Source organism: Astatotilapia calliptera, chromosome 18 (assembly GCF_900246225.1).
Source record: "Astatotilapia calliptera chromosome 18, fAstCal1.2, whole genome shotgun sequence".
Lineage (NCBI taxonomy): Eukaryota > Metazoa > Chordata > Actinopteri > Cichliformes > Cichlidae > Astatotilapia > Astatotilapia calliptera.
The window spans coordinates 13082133-13096982 of NC_039319.1; the positions used below are offsets into that span (position 1 = coordinate 13082133).

General features: G+C 37.8%; 1 protein-coding gene across 3 annotated transcripts in view; it reads right to left on the reverse strand.

The window, feature by feature from the left end:
- Positions 1 to 1079: 1079 nt before the first annotated feature.
- cacnb2b (calcium channel, voltage-dependent, beta 2b) overlaps positions 1080 to 14850 on the reverse strand; it is a 40496-nt gene continuing 26725 nt past the window's right edge. For 2 of the 3 annotated variants that reach the window (XM_026150102.1, XM_026150104.1), the window contains exons 2-14: positions 13411 to 13476; positions 11276 to 11398; positions 10371 to 10510; positions 9438 to 9499; positions 9314 to 9339; positions 8013 to 8093; positions 7867 to 7925; positions 7625 to 7734; positions 6699 to 6707; positions 5309 to 5460; positions 5033 to 5128; positions 4612 to 4785; positions 1080 to 3288 (exon numbers count right to left, since the gene is read on the reverse strand). In XM_026150102.1, coding sequence (XP_026005887.1) covers positions 2497 to 3288; positions 4612 to 4785; positions 5033 to 5128; positions 5309 to 5460; positions 6699 to 6707; positions 7625 to 7734; positions 7867 to 7925; positions 8013 to 8093; positions 9314 to 9339; positions 9438 to 9499; positions 10371 to 10510; positions 11276 to 11398; positions 13411 to 13476 — 1890 coding nt within the window. In that variant the 3' untranslated portion in view covers positions 1080 to 2496. The remainder of the gene's footprint in view (positions 3289 to 4611; positions 4786 to 5032; positions 5129 to 5308; positions 5461 to 6698; positions 6708 to 7624; positions 7735 to 7866; positions 7926 to 8012; positions 8094 to 9313; positions 9340 to 9437; positions 9500 to 10370; positions 10511 to 11275; positions 11399 to 13410; positions 13477 to 14850) is intronic. The other variant, XM_026150103.1, reaches the window with a different exon arrangement.

Sequence of the window (14850 nt, forward strand, 5' to 3'; positions counted from 1 at the left end):
TTTTCTTCACATTTACTCTTATTACTTATGAAACATAATTCTATGCAGCTTTCAGTTCTCAGATCTGTCAACAAATCCAATAAAAAATTAGAAATTAGAGCTATGCATGTTGCTATGCTTTGTATTTGATTAAATATTTGAGTTTAGGGCTTAGTGGTTTTGATTTTCTTCTTTGTTTATTAACAAACTAGACTGTACTGCATCGTTTTTGTGGTTTATGATTGTGTTCTGTTTACTTACCCCTCATGTGTGATAGTGGTCTGATCAGCCATTATATATACCCTTGTGTCATTTCCTGTTGAGGTCAGTTATGTTTGTTTGGGCAGTCATTTGGTTTGTTAAGTTTGCAGTTGTTTGCCTGAGTTTAGTTTTGTTTCTTTGACCTCTTTTATGAGCTCAACATTTATTACTTTTGCTTCTACTCCACTGTACTTTGGATGTAAGTATTATTCTTTGTACTTTCATATTTATTTTAAAACTTTACTCATTATTTTGCAATTTTCAATATTATAGGTTATGCTACACAACAATAGTAAAACAATCAACAGCTACATTGAACTCTCTTGCAGCACCACCGTTATCATATTAAATCTATAATGGAACACGTGAACCTGAAAATTGTGCCCACTGTTTTCTGTGTCATTTTCTACATTGACTTTGTTTCTCTTTAAATACTGTGCATTAAACCATTCGACTATCTTGAGAGAAAATTCTCCAAATACTGTAATGGAAAAATAATTTGCTGACAATATTGCTCAGGATTTTATCAGCAAAACACAAATTATAAGTCGTGCTTTTCTCTTTCTTGGCACCTAGTCTAGTGGTTGTACCATAAGACCCAGGAAAAGTGTAGCGATAGGAATTTATGCTTTCTGTTGGTTTATTTGATGTTTTAAATGAAATGAAAAATATATATGAGCTTGCTTAAATGTTTGTCCATCTTGGTTCCCGTGACCTTAAGTGTTCGGGCAAGTTACCTTGTTTCTCTCTTGCAATACTGCTGGATGATCTTGAGTTCATCTTGAAAAAAAACTTTCGCTGATAGATTCAGTGGACAGTAATTATTGAGTGTGGTGTCATTTAACACATTTTACAGTTTAATGATTTTCAATAATAGAATGCATATTTGTCGAAATTAACTTCTGAATGCTGTACAAAACCAACCAACCAACAAACAAAGATAGCCAAAAAAAAAGTCTTAAAAGGAACAGAGTCAATCCCGTCTTGTTAAAGTCTGTGGTTCTACCAAAGTCTTACCAAACAGTGCAAGAGGCTCTCTGGTTCTCCTTACATTTACTTAACAAGGCAATTATGAAGTATGTACAAATGCATAGAGATTGTATTCAAGCAATATATTTTATCACAAGAAGATGCATAGAGTATCCAGCATATAGCACAGGTCAGTGTCACCAAAAGATTATTCATGCTTCCAGACACAGCAAACACAAGTCAGTAAATATGCTTGTACACCAGTGTAAAAAGTAGGAAGTAAAGTAGTGACTTCACTCTCAAATCATGTAGAAAAATAGTTTGACTTTTCATAACAGTGTTTAAAATAACTTGTCTTTGGACACACCAATTTAAATGAAGATGTGACACCGAAATGCACAAGTCAGTTGTTCGCCACAGTTGTATGAACATTTGATCAGACAAAAAAATCTCACTGTGCAGATATGTAGAAGAAAATATCCTAAAATACAACATTCATTGTTGTAACTTTTCTTTCACATTTTGTGCATTTAATGAGTTAGTTAATTGTCTGATAAGGGAGATAAACATTAATGGGCTGCAACTAATGATTTCGTTTAATTGATTAACCTGCCACTTTATACATTAGTAAATTTACTCTTTAGTCAATAAAATGTTAAAGATTCAAATTGCAGTTCCCCATAGCTTAAAGTGACATTTCCAAACTGATTGTTTTGTTTGGTTCAAGAACCAAGTTGACACAAAATAATGTTTCACAATATCAAAACAAAGTCACAGTAAAACATTTTAGTCTGATGTCACAGCTACTGTATACTGAATCAAAACATAATACATGTTTTTTGTTGTTGCTGCTATTCTGAATTACTGTAAACTGAGCATCTTTCGATATTTGACTGATGGTCAGACAAATCTATTGGCTGCTGTGATCATGACAAATTAAAAAAGTAACCTTAGTGGATACTGAAATTATATATGAAATTATTATCGTGAACGCTAGACTAGAGCGAGTCATGAGTGTTCTGATGCAGTTTAACCTTGACCACTGTTTGTGCCAAAACACGTATGGAGCCGTAAGACTTAGGATAAAACATACAAAAAATTTTATCTTACAAGAGCTAAAATAAGAAAGAACTAGATGTGTGCATGTGGGACAGGGTAAATCTTTAAAAAATGCAATATGAGGAGAAACATTGACTACAAAGAAGACATAACCTGCCCTGCCCATTAGTGCATTATAAGGTGAGAAGCATAATTCCATGCATCAACCTGGAGTAGAAACAACAGTCACTAGTGTATATAGGAATCTCTGTGCCACTGTCGAGCATCTCTGTCTCTATCTCTATCTCTACCTCGATCCCTATCCCTGTCCCTTTCCCTGTCCTTATGTCTTTCTCTATCCCTATCCCTGTCTCTATCTCTGTCTCTATCTCTGTCTCTTTCTCTTTCCCTGTCTCTGTCCCTGTCTCTCTCCCGGTCTCTGCCTGGGTAGTGGTGGTAGCTGTGATGGTTGTGTGCAGTATAGTGATCCGTTGTGTGGTGTGTCCGTGGTGGAATATGCTGGTGATGTCTGTGCTGCCGGTTGCGTTCATTGTGCTCCTGTTCGTAGTCCTCCCCAACATATGGCTGGATGTTTCCACGATGATGTTGGTGGTGGTGGTGGTGATGGTGTTGGTGGTTACTGTTGTGATGATGGTGGTTATGAACCCGGAAGTTACAGTAAATCTCCTCCTCGTCCTCCTTTAGGACATCGTCCACCTCACCATCCCTCTCCTCGGGCATGTACCTTCGAGGAGGCCTTGAGGCGTAATCCCTGCTCGACTGTATTTCCATGCCACCTGAAGTCTGGCTGTGCTGGACGTGGCTGTGGTGCTCCGTCCGCCGGTGGTGGTGGTGATGGTGATGGTGGTGGGTGTGCTGGGGTCTTTTTGGCTCAGTCTTCAGGAGCCGCTCTTCCTCCTCTCTCTGGCCCTCCTCAGCGGTCTGCTCCTGAGCTGGGACTGAAGGGGGCTCATGGTCTAGATGGTTCTCCCGTGAGCCTTTCCTCTTAGGGGCACCTGACTTCTTGCTTTTCTGCTCATCCTAGGAAAAAAAGAAAGAAAAAACATAGTGTTTTCTGACTAAATATAACCATTATATCACAGATTATACATCTTACAAATTTAGGCCAGGAAAAGCTTATGGACAGATCTTTATGAAAGTTCTTTTTGTATTATAAATTATAGAACTTGAAATGGTAATTGGGGCAAAAAAGTTAAAAATATGACTTTTAGACGAAATATTCTCATGAATTAAAAGATAATTGTGATTACATTAGTATAACTGGATCACTGGTTTAAAATGGTCATTCATGATGGAAACCATCATTTTATCTTAGAATAATATTTATCTTCTTATATCTAATGATCTGGTCAAAACTGTCGCTGTAATTGACAGATATCTTATTTTTGCATGTAGTGGAGGGTGGAGAGCTTAAATCCTCCATTACATTACAGGTCACGACTGTTTAATAAGTATTGCAAAGATCTGTGAGACATTTATTTTGATGTTTGACTTTTATTTTCTTTGTCAGTATTTTGTCCTCAAAAAACTATTTTCAGTTTGGTGAATAAAGACAAAGTTTCCACATTTACTGTAAAAACTACAACTTAGTATATGCACAAAGGTAGAAATGGTGCTGTTTTATTTAAAGCTCAATCGTTGAAACTGTATAGATGTGCGCAAGCATGAGCCTGATTTCCATAGTCAACACTCCTTTTTTAAATCATTTACATATTAAACTGTTTGCACCACAAATATTTATTTTAATCAGTTAGGACAATGGTAAAAAAGAAATGCAACTTCACCAAATGTTAAGAGATTCATCAAAGAAGAGAAGAAAAGTACATGTGTTTTAATTGATAGCCTTAGCTTGGGATAATTAACTTAATTAAATAAAAGTAGGTCAGCCTATCAATCCAACTATTGCCTTTTGTTTGTATCTACTACAGTATTAGTCTATCTTCATATAGTCTGTGTTATTTCTGTTTTCTGTCATTTTCCCAGGAAGTTTCACAGCACTATTAAGTTGTTTCTACATAGATTACACTATAGTCATGATAAACATGGTACTAACTACTCATCTCCACTGCTACACGAGAGTGACAATAGAGTCTGAAAATATCTCACTCACCAGAGGTAAGCCTATCTCATTTCTTCAACTTTCCAGTGAAGTACGATGAGAGGAAATGAAATGAAAGTGTTAGATGAATTCTGATGAGATTATTCACAGTTCAAACCTTTATTTTCCACACTCAGCTGTCTTTCTAATACATGAGATGAATGGGATGAGATTAGATGAAAGGAAGACTTTACATCTGTTTTTTCTTTGTAGTTTTTCTCTGTACTTGTTTGTGTTTTAAGTACCGGTATTACTGTAGGACTGGCAGGCAGTGTATTCTCAGCCAGCTGGGCCACCACTGCGTTGGCAGGCTCCATCTCTGGCGGATGAGTGGCTCTCCAATAGGACTCCAGGTAATCAGCAATGTGCTCACAGGCATCCGATAGCTGGTTTTCATCTAAGATGACATCAAACATTTCCTACAGGAAATGGAAAAATTCAATTGAAAAGTGTGTAACAGTCAGGAGACAAGGGCAAATCTGTGGTTATTTTTGAGAATCACAAATAAGGTCTAAATGATGTTTCAACGGCACACCAAAATCGTCAGATATGTTGTTGTTGGGCCCTCAGCAGTGCCACTGGAAATAACACATGTAGTATATATTCATGCACTAAAGTAGTCACAATTCTGCCAACTTTTCTCATCTGCCACTAGATGGCACTCACTGGTGGACATTGAGCAAGCTTGTCTGCTGCCACAAGCTGAACATTGAGATGTTTGGTCTGAGACTTCCCCCTGGTCTTGATCAGTCTTGTCAACACCTGTTTGTCAGGAATCAAGAGAAGGAGGAGAATAAAAGAGGAAGTGAAAAAAGGGACTTGCATTTTAAAGTTTCTCTTTATTATTAGTTCAAAATATTAAACGAACTGAAATAGTCCAAAGTTCACGTTTAGAAAAATCATGTCTCATCGGATTCCACAGTCTTTTCCGGTGAAGCTTACTTTTGGTGAGGAGATCTTTACATAGACAAGAATTGGAGCTAGGGAGGTCTTGGACACCTGCATAGGGTGGTTGACGGTGTCTGCGTCTAAAATGACCAACTGCAGACTGCGGGCGAGCTCAAAGATACGCTCCACCTCCCCTTGGATCTGAGCTGCAACACCAGAAAGCAAAAGCAAGACTTTAACATCTAAAATCCAGGAAAGTTACTCTGTGCATGATTAAACATTTTAACATGTACAACAATAACGCATCTTAAATATAACTTGTTTTTAGGTTCCGGATGTGTATCAAGACATACCAGTGACTTATCAAGACTGTATCAAGACAATACTTTTATATATTTTATGGGGAGTCATTCAGGCTTGATAATGTACAAAAAATAAATGTCAATATTAGTTTTAAGCACATCTCACTGTCACGTGCAAAACCACAGACACTCTAGGATATGTGCTTATTTGTAATTATTGTCATCTTTTCTCTGCTATACCATTTCTAATATAGAAAACAAAAGGTACGCACACTCACTTCACAAAACACATCAGCAGATTAAAAACTGTGTTTATGAAAAACATGCCATGCTTAATAAAACTTCTTTTAAAGGTTATTTGTTTTTATTTCTGTGGCAGCACGGTGGTTAGCACTGTTGCCGCACAGCAAGAAGGTCCTGAGTTCAATTCCAACATCAGGCCGGGGTCTTTCTGTGTGGAGTTTGCATGTTCTCCCCGTGTTTGCGTGGGTTCCCTCCGGGTACTCCGGCTTCCTCCCACCGTCCAAAGACATGCAGCTTGTGGGGATAGGTTAATTGGAAAATCCAAATTGCCACTAGGCGTGAATGTGCGAGTGAATGTGAGTGTGAATGGTTGTCTGTCCCTGTGTGTTAGCCCTGCGACAGACTGGCGACCTGTCCAGGGTGTACCCTGCCTCTCGCCCTATGACAGCTGGGATAGGCTCCAGTGCCCCCCACGACCCTGAAAAGGATAAGCGGAAGCGAATGGATGGATGGATGGATGGATGTTTTCATTTTCTTGGTGAGCTAATCCACGCGGTGAGTAAGACTTGTTACACTCATGGGAGTGTATTTAAAGACTGGCCACGAGAGGGAGCGTGAAGCAGGGCATACAGAAAATGTGGCTGCTTCTGTCCTTAATGAGTTATAGTGTTCACAAATAACAGTGAAGCACATGCATATCTCTCAACCCAGCAAACTGAGAAACTTAATAACAGTCGATTTCAATTTTAATGACAGTGAAGTCCACAAGTCAATGGCTGTATACATACAGAGTGTTAAAAAAGTGGCAGCTGAGACAGATGTGATGAGGTAATGATAGGAGAAGGAAAGTGGAGCATTCAAAAACACAAGGACTACCAGTGCTTTCAGTCAATACATACCGGCAGCATCTGGGATGAGACAGCAATGGGAAAGACAAGAGTAGAGAAAACCAAACAAATTTTTATCACGCTTCTGTCTGATACCAAATATTTACTCTTCTAGGAAAAGGCGAGATTTGCACTATCCTAGTGCACAGTGTCACTGGGACAAAGACATCAAATCCACAGTAAGTTTCCAGTCAATATATAACCATAACTGACAGACAACAGACTGCTTTACGCAGATCTGATGTCAGTGTTCTCATCTGAGTTTCTGTCATATTTAACTATTCATTTCAAACTCTTTGTCTTCATGGCAATGGATAAATTATTCTCTCACATTATGAATTTGGAATAATCTTTGGACCATATATAAAAGCAAACTCTGTGAGCATGAGCCACACTGTGTTAATGGGGTAAAGCAAGCATCATATCAAACCTGGGTCAGACAGTATTGGTTTCCTATTTTATCCTAATTAGGTTTCCAAAAGTTTTTTGCCACCAGAGACCAAAAAAGTGAGTCCCAGAACGCTTAAACAATTAAAGAAGTGTAGTCAGACCACTGTCGTTTGAAATGATTGATTCATTACAGCAGCAGACAGTTAAAGGTTGATGTCCATGCTCTGAGCTCATAGGGATGCTTCTTTATCACTATGTGTTTCACATTAGAGTGATAAGTTAACATGCCCTGGAGCCAGAAGGTGGATGCTGGGGTGGTGGAGGGGTTGAACTTGCGTGCAGGGAAGCCATAACACTGACATGTCAGAGGAAGAGATGCTAAATTGGGACATTGTGTTTTCATATATGATGCATTTTGAGTGGCTGTCATGATTTTCTCCATCTGTTTTTGTAATTGATTTATTTTCTTATTGCTACTACTGCTTCAGTTGTCTTTATGCTGTGAATGTCAACCAGGGAAGCTGTTCTGGAGATGACAGACGGCATACCTAAATTGGAGCGGGTGTTGGAGCGATCCATTAAGGCCTTTTTGCCAGGGTTGTTGAGGATGGATCGTTTTGCCAGTGAGATATCTGCTGTTACCCGCGTAATAGTAATTCTGGAGCAGAGACAAAATAACAATCATGATTACACAGTTATGATTTTTGTTGTTTTATTTTATTTTGGGGTTGTTGTTTTTTTTCAAATAAATTATGTGATAGATTATGTGAAGAATTAAATCAGAACTTACCTGCCTTCAAATCGATGTTTTAAAAAGTCAAATAGTGCTTTTTGCATCATATCTGTTACCTACAAGAGGGAAACAAATAAAGTTACTCCAAATTCAACAAATAATACTAGAGTTTTATATTTCTTCAAAAGTCAAATTAAGCTCACCTCTAAGCCCTTCAGTGATGGTCCCATTAGAACCACAGGGCGCATTGTAGGCACTACATCATACATAGCCACCTGCTCCCCCTGTAGCAAAAAAAAAAAATTAACAAAAATCCCCCAAAGTTAGATTTTTGCTTATGAAACAAGAGCTACATGAGGAACCACTATACCCATCATCTAAAGGCTAAAATTATCTTATTTTTATGAACAACCTCAAAGTTTGATAATGCATGATGATCACAAGCTCAATTTTGGCTGTACTCAAATGCTTAAACATATAAAGAAGAATAACTTATTAACATGTTATTAATACCACTTTGAGCATTAGATTTTGTTCTCACTTTTTAGCTGGTCATATGAGATAGCAACTTAGAAATTCATGAACTATTTTTTTAGCCCGTAATATACCAAGGTGATCTAAATGCAAGTCAAAAGTTCAGTTGGCCAGTGTCACGGTCCTGGATCGGTGACCCAGTGTTTTGAGTTTTGTACTTTTACTTTTGATTTTATCATGGATTATGACTGTTTGTGTTTTGGTTTCTGTCCTAGTATTTCTAGCTCCCTGGTTCTGTAGTACTTCCTGAGTTCTAATTCTTAGTTTTTGTTGTTTGGTTTCCTGGTGTTAACTCTGTGCCCTTCTGTCCTACATTTCAGGTCTCGATGTTCTGCCTCCCCAGTCTCTGTTAAGTTTACGTGTCTAGAGTTCAGTTTTACTTTGAAGGTCTGTGTCTCATGTCAGTGTTTCTAGTTTTGCTTCCCTTTGGTCTCGTCATGTCTCATTTCTCCCAGCTGTGCTCTCCTCCTGTGTCTCATTCCCCTCATTATTCCCCAGTGTATTTAAGCCCTGTGTTTCTCTGCGTCAGTGTCGTGTCGTCCCTCATGCTGTGTGTTTCCTTGTGTGCCTCTTGATGAAGTTTATATTTTCCAGCTTAGTTTAGTCCTGTATTATTTCCGTGTGTCAGCAATAAAGCTGAATTTTGAGTTATTCCCACGTGTTGGGAGTTCTGCATTTTGGGTCCTCTTCCTGCCTGTACACAGCTGAATCATGACAGCCAGTTTTACTGACACTGTCAGTCCAATGGACAACACACATATCCTTGCTTTAGTCTGAAAGTTAGAACAACATTTGTAAAATGGTACACAAGACAAAACCAAAGCTTCTGCATTCAAGAATTCACTGTATGCAGTGAAAATATGAATAAGATAAAATCAGTTGTTGTGTTTCTAGAAAGCAGTGTTCTTTATAATGAGGATCGATGGGCTGAAACGGATGTAAACAGAGTGTAAACACTTTCGTCACTTACCGGCTTCTTTTTCACCTGCTGATTGGCTGCTTGTGCAGAATGACAAAATCGCACACGTTCCACAGTTATTATGAATAAAAAAGTAAACATATTTATTGTTACTCCCTTGTATGCACATACTGACCTTGTGATGGAGGCGTATATTTCTTCGAGTTCATATCTTGAGCTACCTGAGATGCAGCTTTGCTAAAATGAGAGGAAATCTCTGATTTAGTTTAAGTCTGCAACAACCAAACGCTGATTTTACCACACTCTGAATTTCAGTGCTTTAGTAATGATAAAAATAGACCACCATGTTTCTACGCAATGAAGGATTTTGGTGCTTAGAGACTGTGTGTCTATTTATAGCATAAGACACAAATATATGAAGCTTAGAGGGCAAATCCCTCAAAGTGGTTCAGCGCAGTTTCCACCAAAGCAACATTTTTAAGATTCTTTAGATGTGTTACAGTTTAACTGTGTCAATCAATGAGCTTTTGCCTTCTGGTGAGGGGGGTGGGGGTGCAACCTTTTGAAGTAACAAAAGGAAAATATAGTCATCTCCGTTATAATTTACTACCACACATGATGACATGAAACAAACTTAAGTTAAACAACATAAAATACATAAAATAACTAATGTCATTCATACATGAACACACTAAATTACTAAAAAGTAAGCTGGGAAAGTGTATGATACAAGTTTTAAGTCAAAATGTTATTTGCATATCACTACAGCAAACTTGTTTACCAGTCTGGTTGATAATTTTTTTAAATTGAAAACTTATTATTCCACACCAGTAAAAAGACTTTAGAATTGTCTTTTTGTTTTTTAAAAAAGGTCCGCTACCGAGCCACCACCCGCAGACAGGCTGATATCACAACCTTTCCTGTTTTTTTTTCGTCTTTGTGCCAAAAGTATCAGTGTATACACATTCGAACCAACACTGTTTCCTCAAAGTCTCTCTGCTCCAGCAATTTTATTTATTTGTGGTCAATTTAAAACACAACTTTTGCATTGAAATTCCTGCATAAAAACCCTCATGAAGGAAATGAAAGAGCATCACGATGTACATACTTGGCTAATGCCTTGGCAGCTTTCCTCGCTTGGACTTCTCTTCGGATAAGAATGGTTTCCAGATTGACTGGACTGGGGACGAAGCCCACCACACCATCCTCCTTCACCGGCCGTCCGATCCACCAGTCATTGTTAAACTTCTGCTCATTCAGAAGAAAAAAAGAAGAGCGGACATTTAAAGATTGATGTTCTCATGTGACATTATTTTTATCTGATGATGTTAATGGTCCAATTTAGCAACTGTAGCTTTGCATTTTATGTTATCTGTCTCTAAAGATTAACCCAAATCTTAATTAACAGGTGTCAAGCTTTGGTAAATGGCCTGTATTTGTATAGCGCTTTTCTAGTCCCTAAGGACCCCAAAGCGCTTTACACAACCTGTCATCCACCCATTCACACACACTGGTGATGGCAAGCTACAATGTAGCCACAGCCACCCTGGGGCGCACTGACAGAGGCGAGACTGCCGGACACTGGCGCCACCGGGCCCTCTGACCACCACCAGTAGGCAACGGGTGAAGTGTCTTGCCCAAGGACACAATGACCAAGACTGTCCAAGCCGGGGCTCGAACCGGCAACCTTCCGATTACAAGGCGAACTCCCAACTCTTGAGCCACGATCGCCCCATAGCTTTATCAGCTAAACCACAGCACATTTCAAAATGTGCGAAAAGAAGAAGAATGCACCAAAAGTACGCCACTATCTGGACAATTTGGGATGTTGTGTTGCTTCTCCTCTTTGGATTTCTTTTCCGTCTCTTGGGTTACATTCCATCAGTTTGTTGTCATTTTGCTTCTCATTTTAAAATCCGTCTGGTTCTGCCCTGTCAGTTAGGTCCTTTTAACAACCCCCATTTGTACTGTTTGTAATTTTGCATGATATGTGTATTTGTGTTTGTTTCAAACCTCTTTGATATGTAGGAAGTCCCTGGCCTCAAAAGTGACAGCCTTGCCTGGTACAGGGACGTTGTCATCGTCTGCTGGCGTGTAAGAGAAGTTGCATCGTACAGCAAATGCCACAGGCTTGTACTGGGAATACAAGGCAGGAGTTATGATTACTAATAAATCATATTATATACAATACAATCTACATCAGGGTAAGAGAGTAACCTTGTGTATTCCATTTTACAAAAGCTAAAAGCTAAACTTTTATAAATATGACATTTAATGAATTAGGTCAGTAATAATAGGTAAGTAAAAAAATAGTAGGTTAAAGTTAAAAATACAACCATTAGTCAAGAAAAGAGAGTTACTGTGATAATACCACAAGCTGTAACGTACGACCAAACAAGTCACTGATCTTTTATCCTTGTATTAATATTCAATCCTATTTTACTGTATGTGAAGTTGCAACTAACTATTAGAGAATTTCAGAATGTTGACTTCATTCCAGTGTTTTAACATCATTAGATCATAACATTTATCAATTTTTTCTCCCTTTTCTACATTTTTTTTAATTAAGGGGTGTGGCTAAACTGCATAACTGTGTCAAGTACAATTGGCTGTGTTGCCAGCATTTTGTGTACATACACAAATATGTGGCCTGATGCACATATAAATCAACCTTTTGACAGATGTTAGGAAAACAAGTATAAGTTTAATGTGAAGTGCTATATTTTAGAAATATAGCTTAGACACAAATTCTGGAAGATTCTGCATTTCAGCTGTATAAGACGAAGCTACTGATGATTAAATTCCTGTTGTCTGACTGTCATAGGACACGATAATGTTTTGTTTGATTTTTCTTCCACCAAAGGGATATGTTTAATTTATGCTTAGGAAAAATGACCTGTTGCTGTTTCTTCTTTGTTGCACTGTAACTACTGTATGGTTCCTCCTGACCGAAGGTTGGTGTTGTAATCCAATCAGAATCAAATGTCAGTGGCTTGTCATTCAAGCTGCTAATTACTCCACTTTGGAAAGATTAGAGACTGTGGGAGAGGCTGCAGGGTCAGCAGGTGACAGGTCGGGTGTCTTTGCCGCCTTAATTACAAAGCAACAGTGGGAGCACATTAAATCTGTGGGGGAGGATTTAATTTAATATACAACACATCAGCAGGGTCTGCTTAAAGGGCAAAAGAGAGGAAGTCTGCTATCAACTGGGGCTTTAAAAAAATCACATCTCTAATGACCTTAATTGTGATTATGCCCCAAAAGGAAAACCTCGCAGATTGTATGTATGTAAGCCAGACTTAAAAATGATAACCATATGATATTACATTCATAGTATAATACCAGCAGGTTCAATCGTTTTACCTCATCTTGACTATCTACATATTGTGTTTATTATATACACACTGCAGAAAAATGTTGTTCCACTTATGGAACGCCAGGACTGCCATAATGAATTAATTAAATACACCATTAAATAATTAATTAAATGTGGCAATAATTAATTAAAATTGGAATTAATTAATTAAATAAATAGTTATGACACATGTAATTAATTAATTATTGACACATTTAATTAATTATTTATGTATTTCACATTTTAATTAATTATTGACACATTTAATTAATTAATTATTGACACATTTAACTAATTATTTATTTATTTCACATTTTAATTAATTATTGCCACATTTAATTAATTATTTAATGGTGTATTTAATTAATTCATTATGGCAGTCCTGGCGTTCCATATCCACTGTTGTTCTGAGGGCAAAGTAATTAATCACATATCAAATTTAAATGTTGTTGCATTACAATATAGTTTGTGTCAGTTAAATTGGTTATTTTGCTATCTTGCTAGAAAGCATATGGCTGAAGATGAAAGTATTGTAATTTATGTGAAGCAATAATCAATATCCTTGGTCATCATCCTTCTCCTGGCAGTGAGCACATAAAGGAACGACAAGGATGAAGACTGTGATGACTCATTTCAGTAGAAGAATATTGCTTCGCTAATCCAATGTCCTGATGTGTGTGTTTCATGTCTGTGATGTAATCATGTCCTTGAGAGCAGCCTCTCTCAAAAATGAGTCTGTAAGAGCCACAGTGGGTCAGATCAGGTGATACATGATGCAACAGAGCAAAAGTACCTTTGCTTTCTCCAGCTGCACCTGGGCGTTTCTTTCCTCAACGACATCTGTGTCCTTATGCTCTCCCTGCAGGAGATACAAAGGAGGAGCAATTAGTTTGATCAATTCACTGTAAATAAGACAAGAGAGGAATGCTGCAGAAGGAGGACAAGAAATTACATATTTTCTGCTGCAGTCATTTCAAGGGTGGTTACATAGTGGAGGACATATGAGACATTTAAAATGTATTTAAATCAATGCAGCAGCAGCAGGGTTACAGTCCAAGCATGGTTCAAATTCCAAAAACACTGGATTCAAAATAAAGACCTTAGAATAATAGAGAGGAAAGCCCACCAATCAGATATGAGCAAACATGTTGCAGCAGTGGAAAGGAAAACATTCATATTTTAAAATTCAATCCAGTAATGCAACTCAGCAGCGTCATTAGTTAGCCATACTCTTTCTGACGAACAAACAGCATAATTGACATGTCGCACTTTATTTTTTAAAGTTTCTCTGTCCTAGTCAAAGTCGAATCTATTCAAGTCATGTAGGGTGTTCCAAAAAAACGAGAGCTGCAGTTGTTCAGCAAACGAGAGCCAAAAAGGAATCGTTAAACAGCAGAGTTTTAGCAAGAGAAAAAACTAATGTCATAATGAAAGTAACAGGAAAACCCTTATGGAATTTAACCAAACAAAAGAAAACTACAGTAAATAAAATATTGCCTCACAATAAACTGTCCCTTCCTATACTTTTGCCTTCTCAACTGCATGGACTCTATCAGTTACACGGGTAAACAACATAACATAAACGACATAATATGTTATATATTATTTTTACAGAATTTCAGCAACAGAAAAACATTCTCTTATTCTACCTTACTTGTCTTGTGTCCCAGTTGCTCTTGGGTCAGTCCTATCAATGCAAATATGGATTTATTACTAACGACTAACAGCTGATTCCCAGGAAACACAGATGCAAAAGAGAAACTGATCATGTGATCAATAATTGCAATAATTAAACAACTTATCAATTAGTTTTCAAGAAACTTTTGCATGTAATTCTGCAAAAATGTAGCAGCAAACTCCCCCAGGGACACCCAGGTTTATGCACCATGTGTCCCTAAGATTAGATTGTCCTCTCAAAGACATGGTAATTAACGCTCTCAGTGTCATAGCCAGGAGGTGGCAAAGCCCATCGCGTCAATCTGGCACTCATGATACGCACTCGCATCCCAGAGTCACAAATCAGGTCTGTTGTTGAAGACAGTCTGCTCTGCCTGATGCATTTAGATCATGCGCCCTTGGTGGGTCAAAGTCAATATTCTCAAATCTAATCTGAAATTGGTGGTGCACAAAGTGATTTTTGTATTAGGTCCCTACCAATGATATAAAACATTAAAATTAGTTTGCAAATGTTTGCTCTGCCTTATTTAGATGCTCTTTGACTTGTTAACACATT